This window comes from Temnothorax americanus, unplaced genomic scaffold, assembly GCF_048541705.1.
Source record: "Temnothorax americanus isolate GAGA-0224 unplaced genomic scaffold, ASM4854170v1 Scaffold10, whole genome shotgun sequence".
Lineage (NCBI taxonomy): Eukaryota > Metazoa > Arthropoda > Insecta > Hymenoptera > Formicidae > Temnothorax > Temnothorax americanus.
In genome coordinates this window covers 3239004-3260452 of record NW_027509231.1, presented here as the reverse complement: position 1 = coordinate 3260452, position 21449 = coordinate 3239004, and the positions used below count along the sequence as shown (strand labels likewise).

The window sequence follows — 21449 nt, the reverse complement described above, 5'->3', positions numbered from 1 at the left end:
GATCTTAAGTATACAAACAGGTCCTCTTTCTCCTTTTTGAAAAAACCGGCCGCGAGAAAGGTGCTTCGTGGAAGAGACGCATTAAATGAGTTTCAAGAAAGGTGGTCGGGAGCAACAGGAGCAATCGTTACTCCTGATAGAATTGAATTTCGAGATAAGAGAGCGAAAATTAATGTTTGCGATCTTTATACACACACGCAAATCGCCAACTCGCGACGAGATCTGCCAAGAATGTTATTCGTATACGAGCTGTGAATTTTAATTAAATATTGTTCTCGTTCATTCAAGCGCCTGTGTTACTTACAAATCCCAGCATTTAACGCTTACGGGACGCTCTTCTCGGGGCATAATGTACGTTATAATTATTGTTATTTGTGTGATACTTATGTACAGTGCTTCTCTTTAGGCTGACTCATGCAAAGATGCAAAGTTTATGAGTATACATAATTTAAAACATAAAAATTCTAATTAATTATTACAAATTTTTGTTGAAGCTTTTTAAAATATGTATAAGCACAGCAGCATTTTTATTCGTGCTTGCCGCGGGCAAGTTAAAGTACTAGCGCATTAACTCCCGTCGATAAAAGATTGAGCGAAAAAACACAAGAAACACGATCGGTAAACTATACGGTATAAACCGCCCGTCTGCATACCGTCCGAGTGTTGTAATTCACGGTTAATTGCTGTCACAACGCTAACGCAATACCATTGTCCGAATAGGGTTGTAAATTCTTGTACCGTGACGGAAATTGGGAGAGGAATTCCGCAGATCCGCCGAAGCGAACGGTCTTGATTTAATGTCATACATTTACAATTCAAAGAATACCGAAATCTCCAGCGTGCCGCGACCACCGTGATGGATCGCGTTGAATCCCACGGATTTGTTCGCGGTTATAACGGCGCTGCATTTTTCAAAATTGCCATTATCATAATTCTAGCTCCTCTTATCTGCGCTGTAAAAGGTACTGTGCTCGAATTCATTTATCTTATTTATCAATCTAACCTACCTCTAACCTATGACCTTATAAATTCTACCATGCACATTTATTTTTTTATTGTTTATTTCATTATTTTTAACAGTTTAGACGAGATTTTGATCATGATGCAAAATTAATTCTCGATAAATAACAACATGCTTAATGACTGATATAATATATTTGTGTGAAAAGGAAAATAAATATAAAGTACTTAAATTATCCGAGAATTATAGACTTTTCTATATATAAAGTTCAGAAGTGATATATTTATTATAATATTTTAATAAAATTTCTTTAGCATAAAACCATATCAATACCGTATCAATGAAGCTTCATATTATTGAAAAACTTGCATCAGATGCTAGATGTTTCATATCGAAAGAGCTGTCTCTCGTGAGTTTCCGTAGTGTAGTGGTTATCACGTGTGCTTCACACGCACAAGGTCCCCGGTTCGATCCCGGGCGGAAACATTTCTTTTTTTTGCCGTTACAATTTAATTTTTTTATCGAAAAATTCATATATTTCTTAATTTAAATTTAATTTTATTATAAAATTATATTTATTGAATCGAATTTGCGTTTTATAAAAAATTTAAATAACATAATTTAGAATAATCACACATTTATATTTTTGATGATTTCGATATCTGTAAAATATATAAAACATATATGTAAAATAAGAAAATTATTAATTTGTAGCCTGAAAAAGAAAACATTGATATAAATAATATAAATATTATATATGTATATTATATCTATATATATATATATATATAAAACAAAGTCGGGTTAGTTACAGCACTTATAACTCAAGAACGGCTGGACAGATTTTAATGATCTATGATTTGTTGGATTCGTCTCCGCCCCGAATAGCAGAATAACTAAAAAAAAAAAAAAAAAAATAAAAAACCGGGATCGGGGCGAAGCCCGGCGGGGCATGCTAGTATATTATAAAAATGTGTAAGTACTCATGTTAGCGGAGACAAGCTCAATTGTCAGGATGGCCGAGCGGTCTAAGGCGCCAGACTCAAGGTTCACACCTTCTCGGTTCAAGACCGAGTTTCTCCCGGGCTTTCTGGTCCTCTCTGAGGGCGTGGGTTCGAATCCCACTTCTGACATATTCTTTTGCTCGCAAAAACGTCGTGAATGAACAACGTAATAATAGGTAATCAAATAAATTGTTCGCGAGTTTATTAAAAATTTTGCACTATACCGTCTTCCATCTCATATACGTATTGTGCGGTACGAAAGAACTTCCCATGAAATTTATGGCAAATATAATTTATTTTTGTATATATTTGGTCGGAAATGTTACGATATTTATTCGTGCGTATCTTGAATTAAATAAATTTAGCGTGTGCGCTTGAGTGTGTGCTCTGTATGTGCATTATTAAGAGACTTCTCATCAATTGTCAGGATGGCCGAGCGGTCTAAGGCGCCAGACTCAAGGTTCACCACCTTCTCGGTTCGAGACCGAGTTTCGGGGCTTTCTGGTCCTCTCTGAGGGCGTGGGTTCGAATCCCACTTCTGACAAACTTTTTTGCTCATTGTCATAAGTTTTGCAATTGTCGTTTTAATTTTTATATCTCTGTAATCAATAAATACAATGCCCGAAGCACCGAGTTTACCGCAAAGTAAGCATTATTCGAACGTCGACAGTTCGAATCTCAAGTACGGACGATATTTTTTTTTACTCTTTTAAAAATGATTTTTTTTTTAAATTATTTGTTTGCTGTTGAGTGCAGTATAATAACTATTATTATTATTATTATTATTACTATTAATGCTACTTATTTTACTGGATATAAAATATAAAAATAATAATTTTCTATTCATGACTATAAGTGTTTGTAAGAGGTCTTTTGTAGTTTTGCTGTGAGGTATTATTACAGTTAGCTGACGATACTATTTAAAAAATGTAAATATATTATAAAAAATATCAACGATATATAAGTTTATTCCACTTAATGTGCGATAGCCAACCATTTCTCCTGTATCTAAAAGATGACTCCCGTAATCCGGTATGGTCTAGTGGCTAGGATACCTGGCTCTCACCCAGGAGGCTCGGGTTCGATTCCCGGTACCGGAATTTATATTTTTTTTTGTTTTAAACATAAATTTTTTCAAATACACGTTGTAACTGTAATCGTGCTCTAGTTAAAATTTAATTTTGCAACTGTATAATATCGGCAAATTATAATTAAAGCAAATGTATGAGAAAATATATAAAACTAAATGTGTATAAAAGAAAATGACGAAATAAAATGAAATGTATATAAAAGCAAATTATAATTTAAAAAATTAATACAACTATGACGGGGCTTAACTGTTTTAGTATAAAAATCTCTCTGGGATTCTTTTTCGCTGTCCACATCACTAATAAGTCACGGTGTTGTTATACAATCGCGAAATGACTGACAATACTGCAGTCTGATAATACAACTGCTCGAATCGTTTCACGGTAAAACACACATTGTTAAATTTGCAGCCGAGTCGGTTATTTCGTTAAGTGGAAAACGACAGACGATTTTAGTTAGACGTTTGCGAATGTGCGGTTTGATAAATTGTTTCTGTACATTAGCCTCTTATATCGCAGTGAAGTACAAGACGCTTAGGAACGAAACGAATCGCAGGATTGCAGCGGCATAGCAATTACCGCCATTTTCTTAAATTATTAGCGAGGTGGAAGACGTTGCCGTAACGAGCGAGTGTCTATAATTCGTGGAAAAAAACGACGACATTACAATCTGCGCCCCGTTTATCATGGGCAATCTTCTCCGACGCAGCGAGGGGGAGTATGGGATTCAAACGACCCTCGACAACGAGTACTTTAATACATGTATACGTCGCTCGAGGAAACGCACCCACGCGACATAGGTGACCTCCCGCATGCCCTGCGCGCAGCGTGTCCGGTGTCTCTTACCGTCGTCGTCGTCGTCGTCGTCGTCACGGAACGGAGTAGCAGGGATGACGCGAGAACCGGGTGACAGCCGTTTGGAACAGTTCCGAAAGTTGAGCGCTCTGCATCTCACTTATTTAAAGTGAGAACTGCTGTAGATCTTATCGCGCGTGGGCGTGACTCGATCGTTTATCACGCGTTTATCGGTTTATCTCAGAAGATCGTATTGGTCTCGTTTACATCTTAATTGTGTGCTCGTATATGCGCGCCGTTTGCACGATCCCCGCAACCGAGTTCAAATTTTCTTTTCATCTAACTTATATTATATTCTCTTATAACGATTTTTTTTCTTTCACGCAGGTACGTTGGCTTATGGGCTCCCGACTCGAATTCGCCCGCGATCTTGAGGTACTCGTACCACGTGTACAACAAATCTATCCTGGCGATTATAATCACCTTCATGGTGACTCTGTTCGCTGACATTTGCTCGAGTTTCGACGACCTGTCGATCGTCACGGATGACGGGTGCATCTTCGCCGGGATCGTCGTCGTGTTCTTCAAGGTGATGATCTTCCAAACTCGCCATGAGCAGATCGCACGATTGCTCCGCAAGACCATCGACAGCTGCGATCGACTCTGCAAGTTTCCTAGTGAGTGAAATTATCGACGTTTGTGTAATTCGCGGTATTTAGATGCGGGAATTATTGAGTTAAATCCGAATATCGTTCAGAACTTCGCGTAACTTTATTATTGGCGATATTTCCTTTATATTTATCTAACGTGACGCGTCTATGTTACGATCTGTAGCCGTTCTTAAGCGAATATTGAATTGTTACAATCCGCAGAAGAGTGAAATGTCATGTAAATGGCTTTAGTGCCAAGTCACATAAATATATCCTCTGTTAAGCAAACACGATGACAGGACGGCGCGTAATTTTACGTTTTAATGAGATCCGCACGTCGAAGGGGACCCTGCGAAAGGGCCATCGTGGCTCGTCGACTTCTCCGTTAATTCAGGACCACTCGAGGAATTTTTCCCGCCGGTCTCTGCCAGTCCTTCTCGCGACGTATCCCCTTGACACGCGATTAAGGATCTACGCGACTCATTCACGGAGAATTACTCGGCAGTTTGCATAATAACGCCTGATACACGCAACCCCGCGACACGTGACGTTTCTTTGAAATCACATATCAAGTTTCACTAATTCTAATATCACGTTGCGAGGGCCGTAAGGCGTAAAGTATACCCCAGCGATTTGTTGACTGTGAAAACGATTGTACTTTTCCCTCGAATCTCTGTCTCCCAGTCCGAAGCTTTTCGCGCGTCTGCTCACGACTGCCAGACGCGATTATAGTCGACCGATACCCCGAATTCTAATTATCCATTTTAATTTCAGTTGGCGGCGAAGACGAAGTCCTGGACAAATATCTGCTGCTCTGCCGCGTGACCTTCTACGGGTTCAGCATCCTGGCCTTTTTCCTCGTGATCGCTCTACTGTTTCTAGTGCCCGTGGAGAACGGAGAGCTGCCGGTCAGGGCGCGGTACCCCTTCGACACGACCGTGTACCCGTGGCACGGGATCGGCTTTTTCGTCGAGGCCTGCACCGTCACTATCGGCGTGATCGCCATTATCGGGATAGATAGCTTGATCACCAATCTGTGCGTTTTGTTTCTTGTGCAGCTGGAGATCTTGAACGCGCATTTTAAGAGCTGCGGTAACGTCGATAAGCGAGATAATTCAGGTGCCACCGATGGAAACGCTTGTTGCGGAGTATCTTCCGCGACCAACTGCGAAAAGGATAATTACGATCTGGACGCGATTCGCCACGACTTCACCGAGCGGTTCGGACGATCCATCCGCAATCATCAACGTCTGCTCTTCGTAGTAGACGACTTCAACGAGATCTTCAGCGTCGCCATGTTCGTTCAGATGCTCTCGAGCACCACGATGATTTGCCTAACCGGCTTCCAAGCCGCCTTGGTGAGTCGTGATAAGTCAAAGTTCCAAGTCGCGGTCAGATCGTGATCAGAGCCTCGCTTTTGTTTCGAGCAGGTCATAGGCCAGAGCTCCAACACTTATAAGTTTGCGATATACCTGATGGCGGCTGTTTCGCAGCTCTTCTATTTCTGTTGGATAGGAAACGAAGTGATATATCAGGTGCGATTATATATATATATATATACCTGTATATATATATATATATATCATATATATATCATATATATATATATCATATATATATATATATGCCTGTAATACTTTTTTTTTACTCTAATATCACTCTTTTATTAGTAATTTATCGCTATTTGAAATTGTGCGACATGATTTTTTTTATCATTTAGTAATTCGCAATCCCGAAATTATATATATATCGGTGCGTTGCAATATTGAAGATAAAAAGTAATACGAAATCTATTTTTACTTTTACTATCGACCTATAAATACGTTAATATAACAAATCAATCAATAAAGCCACGATGAACGAAAAGTTAGAAAGTCGATAAAATTAAGTTAGGTACATTTTAATAAACTTACAATTTCTACGGAATTACAACCGGTAATTAACACGATATTAATTTTGATTTGTAATATGTATAATTAAGGTCTATAATTATGTTTCCATATGCATATATAAATAATATGTATAATTAATAACTTTCACGTCACGCTGAATTTACAATTTTCCAGAGCGCGTCGTTGACGCAAAGCCAATGGCTCTCGAAATGGGATGACGTGCTTTTTGTCAAAACTGGACGTCTGTTAATGCTGTCTATGATATTTTCAAAAAAAGCGGTAAACCTGAAAGCAGGTGTGTTCTACGTCTTATCCATGGAGACGTACACCGCGGTGAGTAAATTTTCAAAAATGCAACGACGACCTTTCGTTCCTCAGACCGGTTGAGTGTCGCGTGATACTTCTGGTACGCGAAGTGAAAAAATGTCGAGTGAGATCGCAGCAATTATACGAAATTATACGAAATTAAAGTCGCGCTCGACGAGAAAGATTGAATTTATAGAGACCGAAGCGTATTTCTCGTGTGATCTCGCGAACTTTCCAGCGAAATCGAACGAACTCGGCGAGACATTTTGGCAAAAAAATATGATTCACACGAGTTAGAGAAACTGATGCATTTCACCGAAACTTAATAATCTTGAATATTGTTGTTAACTTTAAATATCGTGCGGTACTCTTTTCGCTGTTGCCCCGTACGCGTGCCGATTCCGCTTCTCTTCACCCGCGGCGAACTGACGTAATAATCGTAAGCACATCGAGACGAAAGAATGGAACGCCGGATGTGAATGGTACTCCATAAGAGTCCAGAAAGAACACGAAGAGCAAAACGCATCTCTAGCACGTGCAGACTGCAGAGAGGCGAATCGTGTTCTCCGCCCATCCTTCGTGAATAACCGCTTATTAAATCGATGGTCGCGCGCAATTGTCTGATGCAACAGAATGCCTAGAGACACTGTCCAAGTACGAGGTCTTAATGGTCAAGCACTGGTTCGTGTATCCGAAGATTTTGTCGTGTATACAGATTTACCGAAGATTTATCGAAGTAAAATAACTTGAATTTGGAGTTGAATTTTTTGACTTATTGCTGCACGTATTGTTCGATTAAATTTTCCACACTTTTTTCGGCGTACCCGAGTTACGTCGTTTATCACTCGCGATTGCATCACGGAAGATCGATCGATGGTTTATTGATGTCATTGTGGATTTTTTCGTAGATCCTAAAAGGCTCGTACTCTTTCTTCGCTCTGTTGAACACCATGCACTCAGAAGACGAGCAGTGAATCCGACAACCCTTGGGCTTTAGTTACCGTAGAAAGTCTGTGGTCGAGTTATTTCGTTGCGAAGCGTATTGGAGCGATGCGATTGAAAAGCAGCTGTAACACGTGCGTCAGCGATCCAGAACGAAACGCGTGCCATTATTGCTATGAGGACTGAGGTTTACATAAAGTGTATCGAGTGAGTTGTTTAACTTTGCCGAATAAAATTGTTGAAATATAAAAGAGAACGGATATTTCGCAAGAATTAGAAACGCGGAATTATTTTACAATTTTATATTAAGACTTAATTAGAATTGTATTACAGTAAACTACTTAGAACCAGGGTTTCCATCAAAACTGATGGAAATAATTAAAGAAATCGATAACAGCAGTTTGGTAGTTGGTCACGATCAGCTTATCGAAATGATATCGTCGAGGTGGAATATGGTAATTCCCAAATTTATAAAGCGATAATACGATAAGTTACGAAAAAGCGGCACAGAATTCTTTGTAATTTACTGTCACTTGGGCAGAGCAAATTGGCGAATGTCGCGCGGTTATCGCGGAAATCGCGGAATATCTTGATTCGCCGACTGGTGAGTAGCTCAGTACTAGAATCACCGTAAGAACGTGTCCATGGAACAGGTTGGCAACGACTTTTACGATTATGGGTCCGCCGAAAACAGGATTCCTATTCCCGGACCGATGCAAACAGGCTGCAACGGCAACGACCTGACGAACCAATTGCAATGTCGTGACCGCCGCTGGCTGCCATATCGGCGTGAAATATCAGATTGATCGCGATCAAGAGATCGTACGGTATAATTCGGGGTGCAAATCGATTGCCAGGTGTACGTCACACGCATAAATAGATAGGAAGGAAGCGACTGCGGGCATTTTTTTTTACGATCCGATTATCTCGCGGATTATCGGCAAATTACAAATATTATTGAGATGTTTTTTAAAAGATATACGTTTGTTACTTATCTTTTATCTTTGTTCTCTGTAAGAAACCATTTGAACGAGCAGAACTAGTGACTGTTTCTTTGTTTAAAGAAGTGTTTAATGAAAGAAACGAATCGCGTATAAATACATAACGGTACAGATTGTCGATCTAATTCAAGCGTTCCCTTCTTTTTTCTTGGACACTTGATAATGATAGATTGCGACGAGGTCCAAGTCTCTAAGGTTTTCGGACACGCAGATATCGCATAATTTACACACTCCGCGTTTTGTCGGTTCGCGGGGACAAAAATCGGAAGTGATATTGGCTTTCCTATCGTGATCCCGTTAGCCAATTTATCTCGATGCGTTTTCCTAAAATAGACCTTATATTTTCAATCGATCATCAATCGAGTGCCTCGCAAGTGCGCGTCGTAAAGTATTAATAAGCGGCGATAGAGGATAATTCGCCGGACTAAAAGATTCCGACATAATCGCATGTACGAGATCGTTGATGTACGCTCGCCGTGATATTAGATTCTTAATTAACTTCATTAGACCCGCTCGTACTCGGCGCGCGCGCGTAATTAATCGTCGATCGCCCTTAATTAAGTATTCGTGGTAGCCGATCGCAACGTCGCGTTCCTACGTCTCATCGATAAATACCGGTGTTGATAACTCAAGGAAATCGTGCGGAGGTTTCCGAAGATACGACCGCCTTATTCTTGTAAATAAGGTTGCACGCGGACGGTATCGGGCGAGTAGATCGACACGACGGTCGCGCGAAGCGCGAGGTTGGCGAAATTCCGAAAATCCAGTTTTCATCTCTACGATTTTAACTTACAAGGTTCAAGGTTGTAATTTTAACTTCTCAGAGAGTACCGGATATTTGTTTAAAAATATATATCTGTTGATATTCAAATAGATAAAGATTGCAATTGTAAATTAATTATAAATTACTTCTACACAACTGCATGATGATTAAGATATAAGATTTAAAAGTATCTTCTCAATATCGTCGAATGGACTAGAATCTCAAGACAGACATTCGATTGCTTTGCTTCATTGGAACCTAACGTGAGGCTAAGTATTCCCATTGCATGTAATTTTCCGACACATTAGCGAATTGCTGTCACACGCTCGTTAGCGGTATTCTTTGCTTTTGATTCCGTCTCGATCTCACGAATTTATCTCCGAGCTATCGTTATTTATTGATTCGGTAGCGGTGTTGCTAAAAATTAAGGTACAGAAAACCAACCCTCCTTTACCACGCTCGTCAATATCGCCTCGCAGCAGCAAATTAAATGCGATAGCCAGCGGCGATTCCGACGTAGGCAATTAGCGAGCCTGATTATCATCTGCTTCAGATCGGGCGGGGTTCTCGCGAAAACTCTCGCGAGTTCGTATAGCTTGAAGGTAGCCCGCGGGTAATCCACGGGGTACGCAGAGCGATTATTATGAATGCAACGGAAAGAGAGAGACCCGTGGTGCCCCGGAGGAAAACTGGTCGCGACGCATTTTTCTCGACGCGCTTGAAAAGCCGCGATGCACAACACGTTCTCGGGATCAGGAGTCAATCAGCGTGCGGGTTTGCTAGCATCTTCCGTTTCGCGGACATTTGTTAAGACATTTTTTTCGTGTGGTGCATCGCGTGATTATAGCTCGTATGTACAAGCGGAATTCATCGCCCGGCGAGCGGCCATCCTCTTGTATCGCATGATGCGTAATTGAAATTTTTTTTCAACCCTTGCGCGTTTGGAACCGGTATACACGATATATTATCATTGCTTATATAAACGACTAAATTAATAACACATTTTTTCTCAATTAATCAAGAGATGCAGTAGCACGTAATAAATATATATTTTGTATAATATAAAAAAAAATATATATATATATATATATATATATATATATATATATTTGATCGACATGAATTATTATACTGTGTCTTTTGATGCGTGACGTTGCTCGCTATGTTTTAATTATAAATAATAAATTATTAAAGAGCTTATAATTTGGTAAATTTATAATGTTAGGGATAACTGGCAAGCAATCAATTCACGGTTTTGTTACTTTAATAAGAAAATATACATATGTAAACCTAAATATCCGTTATTTGTAAAAGTTCTGGGTGTTTCATGAAGACTTCTAGACTTCTTGTTGTGTTTCCAAAAATATTCGGGATTAATATTCAAAGCGATAAACGCAAAAATAAGAAATTTTAGAATACCTTTTAGTTTATATTTATAAAAAAATTGTAATTTACAAAAACTGGACATTATAAGTTGGGAACATAAAAAGTGAATACTCGAATCGCAGAATCGAATGAAATAACCGAAAGGCATAGTATATTTTAAGGCGTACGATAATTGCCTACTGTACGTACAATATCGAATTTTAATTGCGTATTTTTGGTTGACGAACACTGTACGTTCGTATTATTCATCCACTTGACTCGCATGGTAGACCAAAATCGCGATACTGGATCAAAATTAGCATCTCCGAATATTTTGTCCCTATTAACGACGGTGGATACGAAACGGATTAGCTCTGGGGCCTCTGGGGCGAGTGACGTCGCGACTCGTTTAATTGATAAGCAAAATCTATATTAATCCTGTATTTATTTCTTATAATAACATCCAACTATCGTGTAATATAGATTCAGCGTTTACAAATTGACGATCTGTTAGAACATGGTATTTCATAAGATTCATTCAGCCAAAGGTATATATTGCGCGAACGATCGACAAAGCGACGATCATTTTCAGATATTACAAGTATATCTATCTATCTAGAATATTAATATGCCTATTCTGGCATTAGAATGCAAACTAATAATTGTCATAAAAGACAAGTGTATATTAGTTGCTCAAAATGCGCGCGTAGCGAGTAGTGACGTCGCGTCACCCTTAGCGCGTGAGGTTGGCCGCGCGGGGGCGCGGGAGACGAAGCGCCTCCGCCATCTTGATTCTCATTTTCAGAACGCGATGGGCACGGGACGGATCGGCTCCGGGACGCGAGTGACGTCGCATCTCGATTAATTGGTAATCAACCCTTATATCTGCATTTATCATTGACTACAATATTTAATATGGACTTCGTACATTGATGATCTATTGAAACGCGCGTATTAAAACGCGATACTTTTGTTCGGCCGATCCGAAGCGCGTCGCTCAAGTCATCGTCATCGAGAAAGCGACGAGCACATATTTTCGGATGTTGCAAATTCCGCGGATATCTATTTAGAATATCAATACGCATATTTGAATGCGAAACAATAATTGTCATAAAAGCCGAGCGTATAGTATTTGTAAGGGCCAAAGCCAAAGATTGTCGTGACTGTTTACGATTCTATCATCGTAATGTCGTAATAAGTTGGTGTCGAAAGTCAACGCACAAAGATTGACGTTAGCATATCGTATCCGTCGCAGGATGCGATGCGATGGATACCACATACGCTAACATCAATCCTTGTGCGTAGGCCTTTACTCGAAATACGAAAAATGCATAAACACGAAGTTATAAGAGCGCGGACGCGTAGCGAGTAGCGACGCCGCGTCACCCTTGGCGCGTGAAGTTGGCTGCGCGGGGAACGAAACGTCTCCGCGTCTCCGCCATCTCTTAACTCTCATTTCATTTTCAGAACGCGACGGACGACGGACACGGGACGGATCGGCTCCGCCGAGACGAATGACGTCGCATCTCTATTAATTGGTATATGCGTAACCTATTAACCTTGTATTTATTATTCATTGCAATATATCTCGTGATGTAGATTCGTACATTGATATGTCGAACGCGCTTTTCGTAACACTTGTTCGGCCGAAGATCTATCGCGTGAATCAATCTAGCGACGCCGCGTCGCTCTTGGCGTGCGAAGTTAATTGACCAAGAAACCGCCATATATCTTAGGTGTGTTTCATTGCATTTTTATTTTTGAAGTATCGTGGATATCGAATGTGCCACAATTTTGTTCACTCCTGTTTTTCTGCTGTCGTAAGTCGTAACATGATTAAGTATGCGCGTCGCGTAACTAATATCGTAATTAATATCGTACAGAGTATGACAGCCGCGCGATCCTTGTATTATAGTAATTAATTGTATTCGCGTTTAATTGTATTTTTTAAATTAAATTTTATACATCTTGATATCGGAAAAAGCATTTTTATTAAAACATTTCTCTTTTATTAAATATTTTTGTTGGTATTTTTTTACAAATAAAATGATACTTGCGCGCAAAAATTATCTTTCCATATTTATTTTAGTTATTTTTAATTGGATATATTTTTGTGTTACAGATCAGTGTTGTATAACTTCGCTTTTGCGCAATATACCTACGATACGAGAGAGTGCATCTTAAAAAAGAATTCTGACAACCTAGGACAAAGTGGAGAAAGAAACTTGTCAAGAGAGAAGGAAGTTTAGGAGAGACATCGAGCATCGGTGGAGCAACTTTGCGGTAAGTACTATCGCTTACTTGCGTAGGATTAGTCCGTTTTTTCTTGTTTATTCAAATCGGGTTATTTCGATGATTAAAAATAACAATTAGAGAAAAATAATTAATCTAAAACTTTATAAAAGTTTATCTCTGTAAGGATCTTTTTTGAAAAATGCATAATTATTTTAACTGTAGATATTTAACTGAAAAGCGATTTAAAAAAATCTATGCGTGTTAGAACGATCTTATAGACTCATTGATTTAGAACGTTACTTTAATTGGTATCTTATGTTTGTAATGTTACAGAATCGACGTAGCTACGTGGCTGATAACTCCACTGTTGCGCATCGATCGGTGAGTGACAAAAAGCTTTATTAATGAGGTAACGAATTTGTTTAATCAATTAGGAGCATAAGCGTATAGCAAAATTGGCCTTATTTTTGTATCCGGATAATTTTAATTTTATTATTGAGATACTCTAAACATAATATATTTTTTGGAAAGACTTTCGATTAATTGTAATAGCATTACATATGCATTGTTGGAATTCGCATAGACACAGATGTTGTGTGTGGATTTCAATGCAGTCGCGCGATATTTATTCTGCGAAAACATAAAAGATTGGAGCTGTACAATGTCGGCCAATTAACTCGAACGATGACATTGATATATTGACGCAAGCGTCTGCTAAGTTGTTTCAGACATTGCCCATTCAGTATACGTTCAATGTAATAAACATTCTGGTTAACATTTTCGTGCTACTGTGTGTAATTAAAATGTAAATCGTCGGCGCGAAAACACAACTCATTCTCCTCATTACTTACCAGCAATTTAATACTACAATTATAAAATATATAGGTATTAATTAAATGATTAGTTAGCGTCAATAAATGATGTCGATGAATGAAGGAGAATACAGACTCGAATGCAATGGAAAACGAGGTATTTCACATCTGGAAACACGTTGACTTTGATTTACGAAGTATCAAGCGCACATGGTACTCTGAATTAGTCTTAAATTAACATTATAAATTAAATTATAACATTAATTCTAATAAATCCATCTGTGCCCAAGCACTGATAATAATTTCAGAAAATTGTACAGTACAAATAAGTCGATAATTAAGTAAAATTATTATAAATTATAGAACATTTTGAAGGTAGCTTTGATAAAAATTGCTTTCTCTCTAGCAACTTGTTTATCGAAATCACTCTTCGCAATCATTATATTTCCAAAATTAAATGTCTAAGTTAACGCAACCTCAAATTAAAATTTGTTTAAAATCCGTTAATACGCATAATTAAAAAAACTGCCGTATCGTTAGACATCTTACATATCTCTGGTTTCAAAAACTTGATCGATCACTCGTCCCAAGTTTTAAAACCTCAACATTAATCTTGGTCGATGGATTTCACCTAATACAATTTATAGCTTCCGCAAAAGAACTGTCGTATCGTCCATAAACATAAATTTCGGTCAACGCACAAGAAATCGGTATCCGAACAGATCGAGATGACGTCATGACGGTTATCTTGTGGATACAGATTTCTTGTGCGTTGACCGAAGTTTATGTTTATGGCCGATGCGACAGTTCTTGTGCGGAGGCTCTCAAACACTTTACGTAGCGGACACCGCGGTATTCCGTCAATCACCGCGCGACGGCGACGTCTCGACATTGCGAGCGTGGCGTGTACGAGGGGGACGCGCGCCTTCACAACAAAATCGAGCTAGTCACGCGTAAATGGCCTATCTCGTCTCGCACAGGGAGGAAAGGAGCGCGAGTCGAGGCGAGATGTGTCGTTGTTCCTCCTCTCTCGGCCCTCCCGCAACTCCCGCCGCGTTCGCTTCCTAGACAGATGGTCACTTCGCCACATGTTACCTAACTGTAGCCTGTCTTTAAGTACTCTTCCTCCCGGTGGTATATCGAATACTTCTTGCCGGTGATCATTGTGTAGCATCCTCCGGCTAACGTTGCACGATTCCCGCGCTCTACGTTCGCGTCAAGTTGTACGCTAACACGGTGGAAAACGCGATCATTCGAGACCGTTTCCGGTAGAGTCTCAGAGATGCACGAGAAGGATGACACACACTCGTGATACATTTTAAATAAATTAATGCAACTCTTTTTTAAGTACGATATTTATCTGCATGAGATACTTTTTGTTTCCGAGTATGAGACGTTCGTCAATAATGTGAAGGGTTCATTTAAATTTGAGATCAATTTTTAGCGAGAATATTTGAGAATAAATATCAGAATCGCGCGCGCGCGCGAGATTAATAATATTTGTGTATATATAAGTATCTATATTTGCATTTGTTAACACGAACACGAAACATTACCAATGCGTGACGATTCGAGCGGCATCGCGACGCATTTAATCAGTAAACAGAATCGTGGTTAGCGGGTTAGGCGTGCACTTTAACCCTTAAATGCCCCGTGGGGTCCAGCGGACCCCAGAATGAAATGTTTTCAAATGTTCTTGCCAAAAATGGAGCTCATGCTCCCATTGATGATAGTTGAGTGCGCCGTGACCTACCCGTTTGTACACTTAGCAGTACTCAGTTTACTTAATTTTTTATACTATGTTGAAATTGAAATTTTAACAATATAAGCATTTTATTCTCTTTTCTAAGCCTTGAACAACATTGAAAAAAATTTTCATAACTAAAGATAAAAAAATCAATGAGTAAGGAAACATTTTTCATGCTGGGGTCTTTTAAACCCCTCATGTCATTTACGAGATTCTTGAGAGGTGTGGCATTTAAGGGTTAATATCCATCAGTCGCGAAGTACAAATTCGGCGTATATATACATCGGTAATCCACCGATGTTCGTGAAATTCACTGAAATCTATCCGCGTGAGCAGTTGGCAAAGCTACGATTACATTTCCAGATATTACGCTGGTATCTGGTCTTTAATTCTAGCTCGCTCGTTCGGTCACTTGTGTCACGACACGAGATGTTGATCGTACCTGAAATCTCTGTATCGTTTTTCATTCGCGCGGAAAATGCGCGAAAATACATTTGGGAGTAACTGCCGTGTACCTATTAGTCTAAGAGCTGGCAACGGAAAAAGCAACATGTCTCGGTCCATGAAATATCTTACTTGGAAAAGGTTCGATTGCTGCCGGCAAAGCGAAAGCCCAACCGTGAGAAGGCGGACTGGAAGCTATGTGGGTGGGCGGGCGATCAAACGTGTAAATTTTTGAACAAAAAAAACTGTCGATCGGCACGGCTGAAAATTTGCATATGTATCGAGGAGTATCAAAAAAAGCAGGAAAAAAATTGTCAGAAGAATAAGTAGAAGCTAAAGGGTTGTCAGAAGCTGCCAAAGTTGCGAAAATTTTCGGAAAATTTACATATTAAGAGGCATTTCTGACAATTTGCATTTGTATTGTTTACTTATAGAATAAACTGAGTGCAAAGTGTCAGAAGGCAAAGTGGAAGCGATCATGAGAAAATCGGGTGCAAAGTGCGAGAGCGTCTTTCGGCGCGCGGCGCAGCGCCCAGTGGACCGATCGCTTTTCTCTTGATTTTCACACCGTACTTACATATTTCAAAGCACTACTGACAATTTATCTGAATAATATTTATGAAGGACTAAAGGAACTATTATTAAAATTTCAGAAGTCAATTGAGTAGTTATACATTTTTATAAAAAATTAAAAAAAAAAAATTTTATTTGTAATACAGTACATTTTGAAAAAATCAATCGGTTTCATATTCCGTATCTTGCACATTCTCTTCAGATTCAGGGTCTTCATCGCTATCATATTCGGACTCCTCGTCTCATCAACTGAGAGAAAATAATAAATAGTTAAATAAATTAAATAAATCATGTATACAATCAAGAGTCGCGAATTGAAAATTACCTTCCGAATCCTCATTATCCAAAATGACATCTTTTACTGATGATGGCAACTGTAGGCCTTCAAACCATAGAAAGTCATATTTGTTTTCGGTGCATGTCCATCCTGAAGTATCGGGCTCGAATTTGATTGGATCCGATAATGTTGCATTATTCCACAAGTGTGCAATATAGTGTGCTCTTCTCATTTGCTGCAGAAGCTCGGTGTAGCAAGGTGCGGCAAGCAGGAAGCGTCGAAGTTTTTAAATATTTTTTCAAAAAAACTTCGTCAGTATTTTTAATTTTGTAATTTCGGAGGAACATTTGAAACCTAACCTAACATTATCGATTTTTTTATTCGCCTCATACCCGTACATGCTACAAACGAATGACTCTATTTTCGCAAAAGTATCGTCCATATCGATCGACATATCTCCTAAGCTAGCGAATGCTTTCTGAAATTCTTCTTTTTTTGCAAATATTTTAAATGGACGCTGTTTACCTTTCCTAAAAAATGCAGGATTATAGTCGCAACCGGTAAACGCATGAAATCCCGGCAATGCTTTGCATAGATCTAATCCTAAAAGTTCGTGAAGCGCATTTACATCGATAACATGCCGACTACTGGAGACTCCACATTCAATATAAATTTTCGCTGTTATTTTATGCAAATTACCTAACATAATTACAAGAATATCTGTATTCGAGCACTTGATTACAACATTATAATCTGAATTTATTTTAGACGCATGGTAAACAATTTTAGTGTCAGCCTCTTCGTGCGAAGCACAACAAAAATCAGGATTTTGCGCTCGAACGACATTACCATTTACATTGACGCTGTACGAATAACAATCAATAAAATTTAATAAAATGGTCTTATTTTTTATAAAAGGGGCTACATCATTACTTTGCCAGTGTGAAATTAGGAAAAGGACAAGAGCTTCTTTAAATTTGTCGTTCCTAAGTTCTTTGGCAAAATCATGTGTCCTATTAGCTTGTTCCGGACCAGAGATGACGTACTCATGGTTACTACTGAAACCTCCCCTCAACGAACGTTCATAATCTTTAATAGACGGCGAGCAGTAGCGATCAAAAACTATATGCACACATGAAGCATTATAACTCATAAGAATCTGTAAAATTTTTTTTGAAATGTTGCCGAACAATTTTGGTACATCTTTCATAGAGTGAATTAAAAAAAAAACCGTCAACAATTACAACATCGATGTGGGTCGGTAAAGCACTGTCATTTCGCAGAATTTTTATCATAGCCGATTTTTCTGTTATACAAATCGTGCCATCTAAATGACATAATGAAGTAGGCATCGGAGTCATCGGGAACGGAAACATTTTTTCTATATCTGTCGCCTCTTCCATAGAAATCCCTAACATTCGACCGAATAAATCGCGTTGCATGCAAACTTTCTGTACTTTATGGTTGATTGTTATTTTTTGCCTTTTATTGCAACTTGTAAAATTTATTATTTTATTCTGCTTTATGACAGATTCAAATTGACGATCATCTTGTGAACACTCGAAAATAAATTGATCTCGCAATTCCTGTCCTTTTTTTTTCAACATTTAGAAGAAAATCAGCTACAGCTTCAGGCGCGCAGCAACCAGTTTTTATATTGTATAATAAATCGTTGTTCATTTCTGCGCAATCGAAAGGATTTACATTATTTTTTAGTACATTCATAAATGCAAGTAAATTAGCAGAATCTTTCATGATTTGATGTTTTTCCAAACTAGATGTCGCATCCTGAATTTTTTTTAATCCATATCCACTTCCACTCTAATCTATATCCACTTCATCTATAATCCCCTCATAAAACTTTGTCTATTTCATACTTTTCGAACTCGAACATTCAGAAATTTATTTTTCACTTATATTTCAACATTTCAATATGCTTTTATTAAAGATAATAAAAATCACGCAAAATGTTACTAAAGTTACGATACAAAATTAATTAAATTTATTAATTTTTCTCAATTGACTTCTGAAATTTTAATAATAGTTCCTTTAGTCCTTTATGAATATTCAGATAAATTGTCAGTAGTGCTATGAAATATGTAAGTACGGTGTGAAAATCAAGAGAAAAGCGATCGGTCCACTGGGCGCTGCGCCGCGCGCCGAAAGACGCTCTCGCACTTTGCACCCGATTTTCTCATGATCGCTTCCACTTTGCCTTCTGACACTTTGCACTTAGTTTATTCTATACGTAAACAATACAAATGCAAATTGTCAGAAGTGCCTCTTAATATGTAAATTTTCCGAAATTTTTTGCAATTTTGGCAGCTTCTGACAACCCTTTAGCTTCTACTTACTCTTCTGACAATTTTTTTCCTGCTTTTTTTGATACTCCTCGATACCTATGCAAATTTTCAGCCGTGCCGATCGATAGTTTTTTTTGTTGAAAAATTTACACGTTTGATCGCCCGCCCACCCACATAGCTTCCAGTCCGCCTTCTGACGGTCGGGCTTTCGCTTTGCCGGCAGCAATCGAACCATTTCCAGGTAAGATATTTCATGGACCGAGGCATGTTGCTTTTTCCGTTGCCAGCTCTCCGGCTATATTGTTGTTGCGTAGTGGGCGGCGCGTGGCGCGACGCAGGCGGTGCGATGATCCTCGAATTCCCGTCGCTTTTACTCCAGTCGCAAACATGTCGCACTGTCGCACTACTGTGCGTTTTTAGCATTGTTTCTTTCTAACAAAGTACGCGTCGCGATTTGATTGCTATCGGGAGTGCCATAGTATCGCGCAATCGTTGTATGCTGTTCATTAGTGAACGTTTAATTATGATAGATCGCGATCCAGTCTTTCCTCTCGCGAATGTACGTCGCGTCGATCGCGTCATCCCGCAGGGTTAACTGGATTCGGCTTAGCAAACTCATGGACCGGAGCTCATTACAATGCAGACGCGTAACATCTACATGTCATACATATATCCATCTACATTTTGTGAGTGTTGCTACAGTGAACGTAGTGAAATATAGTATACATAATTGAAGTAAAAGAGATAAGACGAAAAATTGGAATAGATGGAAGTTTGGAGATTATGTGTTAACAAGTTTTATTGAATCGAAAAGTTTAAAAGAACATTGTTTGAAAGAAGAAGAAGTGAAGTAAAGTAAAATAAAGAAAAAGCTGAGTTTACATGAAGAAACAGCAACGGTGCGGAGCAATCGTTGGGCGACGGTGGCGGAGCAATCGTTGGGTGAGTGTTTTATTGTTTATTTATTATTCTTGTCACTTGAATTACGATCGTTTATTATCGCGAATAAATGCATTCCGATCGCGTTCCGTGCGTCATTTTATGTCACTGCATGATGTAGGATAAATTATTTTTGATTTTGTTGTTTCAAGCCATATATTTTAAGCTATTCGAAATATTTAAGAAAATATTTGTAATATTAATTAGTATACATGTAACATTTTCTCACCATGTCTCATCGGTTAATTAAACATCGGATAATTAAACGGTGCGCACTTCCGAGCTTCGACTGTTAAGGAGCTTTGTCTCTTTTAACGTAACAAATCTTAAAGAACAAATTTCCTCGCACTTGTACATTTTGGCACAAAACGCAGAAACAGTCAGGAATTTTTTCATACATTTATTTGAATTATTCGCGTAAGAATTAAAGAAATTTATTATCTCAAACTCGATAAAAGCTTTTACCTAAGAAAGATCTTTTCAATAATTTCAAAGTAATTAATTTATTAAACGTGTATATTAAAAGAAAAAATAAAATACCAATGCGCGTAATAATTATTTTTCAAAATTTAATTATTTCAAGCATCGTTATAATTTCGCTGCATTTGCATTTTACAGATTAACGTCGTGTTACAACTCCGCTGCTGCGCTACTGTGTCTGGTGAGTGCTGTATTATTTTAATTTAAATTTAAAGTAATGGATCTATGGAAGTATATTACAGATACACATGTCTACAACCTCGATCCATTGCCTTAAAATAAATGATAGATAGATTAGTGTATGAAATTGATTAGACAAACTCGTGAGCGCGAGTGAAAGGTGATATAGTAGGAAATATTTTCTAGATAAATTCAGTTCAGTAAAGAGTTACAAGCGATTCTCATACGAAATAATCGAAGTTAAATGGTTTTAGACGAGGATAAAACATCTTACAATGACAAGTATTATACTTTTTCCATTTCCGCGCCCATTATAACAGAGTGTTGTATAAGAGATATACTGTACGTAAGCTGCGGTGAAATAAGTGACAAAACGATATCGTCGTTACAAGCATCTCGAGACCCGTCTTTACACCACGTGTGATAATTAGTGCACATGTGTTGCAAACGCGTTCAGCAGGAATTGCATTAACGGGACATTTGTAAAACCGCGAGACGTCATACTTATAATCGAAATCTTATAACAACGGTTAATGACGATTATCGGAGGACAGGCACACCGCCGACTCGCGAATTAAAATCTCGCGTGCGTGAATGCGCACGGGTGGGCACTTTTTCACTTATCTTCGCACATTTCATCCAACTGAGACATAAATCCGACGTTGAATCGTACTGCCGCGTTCTTCTAAGTG

At 38.6% G+C, this 21449-nt stretch overlaps 2 protein-coding genes and 4 non-coding genes across 9 annotated transcripts in view; all 6 read left to right on the top strand.

The window, feature by feature from the left end:
* Positions 1-1374: 1374 nt before the first annotated feature.
* On the top strand, positions 1375-1447 carry Trnav-cac (transfer RNA valine (anticodon CAC)). The gene has a single exon. It is a non-coding gene; the product is annotated as a tRNA-Val (tRNA).
* Positions 1448-1540: 93 nt separating this feature from the next.
* LOC143901349 (odorant receptor Or1-like) lies at positions 1541-15483 on the top strand. Of its 3 annotated transcripts, XR_013258060.1 has the most exons (10): positions 2334-4017; positions 4236-4525; positions 5273-5856; positions 5929-6033; positions 6565-6723; positions 7605-7845; positions 11573-11635; positions 12235-12305; positions 12890-13050; positions 13336-15483. XR_013258060.1 is itself a non-coding variant. In XM_077413597.1 (6 exons), the coding sequence occupies exons 1-6, from the start codon at positions 3866-3868 to the stop codon at positions 7668-7670; spliced, it is 1356 nt and encodes a 451-aa protein (XP_077269723.1). In that variant the 5' UTR covers positions 2334-3865; the 3' UTR covers positions 7671-8167. The 3 variants fall into 3 exon arrangements, 1 of the variants encoding a protein (XP_077269723.1); XR_013258061.1 differs by lacking the exon at positions 5929-6033 and having other exon boundaries at positions 1541-4017; XM_077413597.1 differs by lacking the exons at positions 11573-11635; positions 12235-12305; positions 12890-13050; positions 13336-15483 and having other exon boundaries at positions 7605-8167.
* Trnal-caa (transfer RNA leucine (anticodon CAA)) lies at positions 1971-2094 on the top strand. The gene is made up of 2 exons: positions 1971-2008; positions 2050-2094. It is a non-coding gene; the product is annotated as a tRNA-Leu (tRNA).
* Positions 2388-2509, top strand: Trnal-caa (transfer RNA leucine (anticodon CAA)). Its single transcript has 2 exons — positions 2388-2425; positions 2465-2509. It is a non-coding gene; the product is annotated as a tRNA-Leu (tRNA).
* Trnae-cuc (transfer RNA glutamic acid (anticodon CUC)) lies at positions 2994-3065 on the top strand. Its single transcript has one exon. It is a non-coding gene; the product is annotated as a tRNA-Glu (tRNA).
* Positions 15484-19462: 3979 nt separating the features above from the next.
* Positions 19463-21449, top strand: part of Sha (shavenoid) — an 86357-nt gene continuing 84370 nt past the window's right edge. The window contains exons 1-2 of one of the 2 annotated variants that reach the window (XM_077413546.1): positions 19463-20100; positions 20716-20758. The gene's annotated coding sequence lies outside the window, so the exon portion shown is untranslated. Of the gene's footprint in view, positions 20759-21449 lie in introns of both variants that reach the window. The other variant, XM_077413553.1, reaches the window with a different exon arrangement.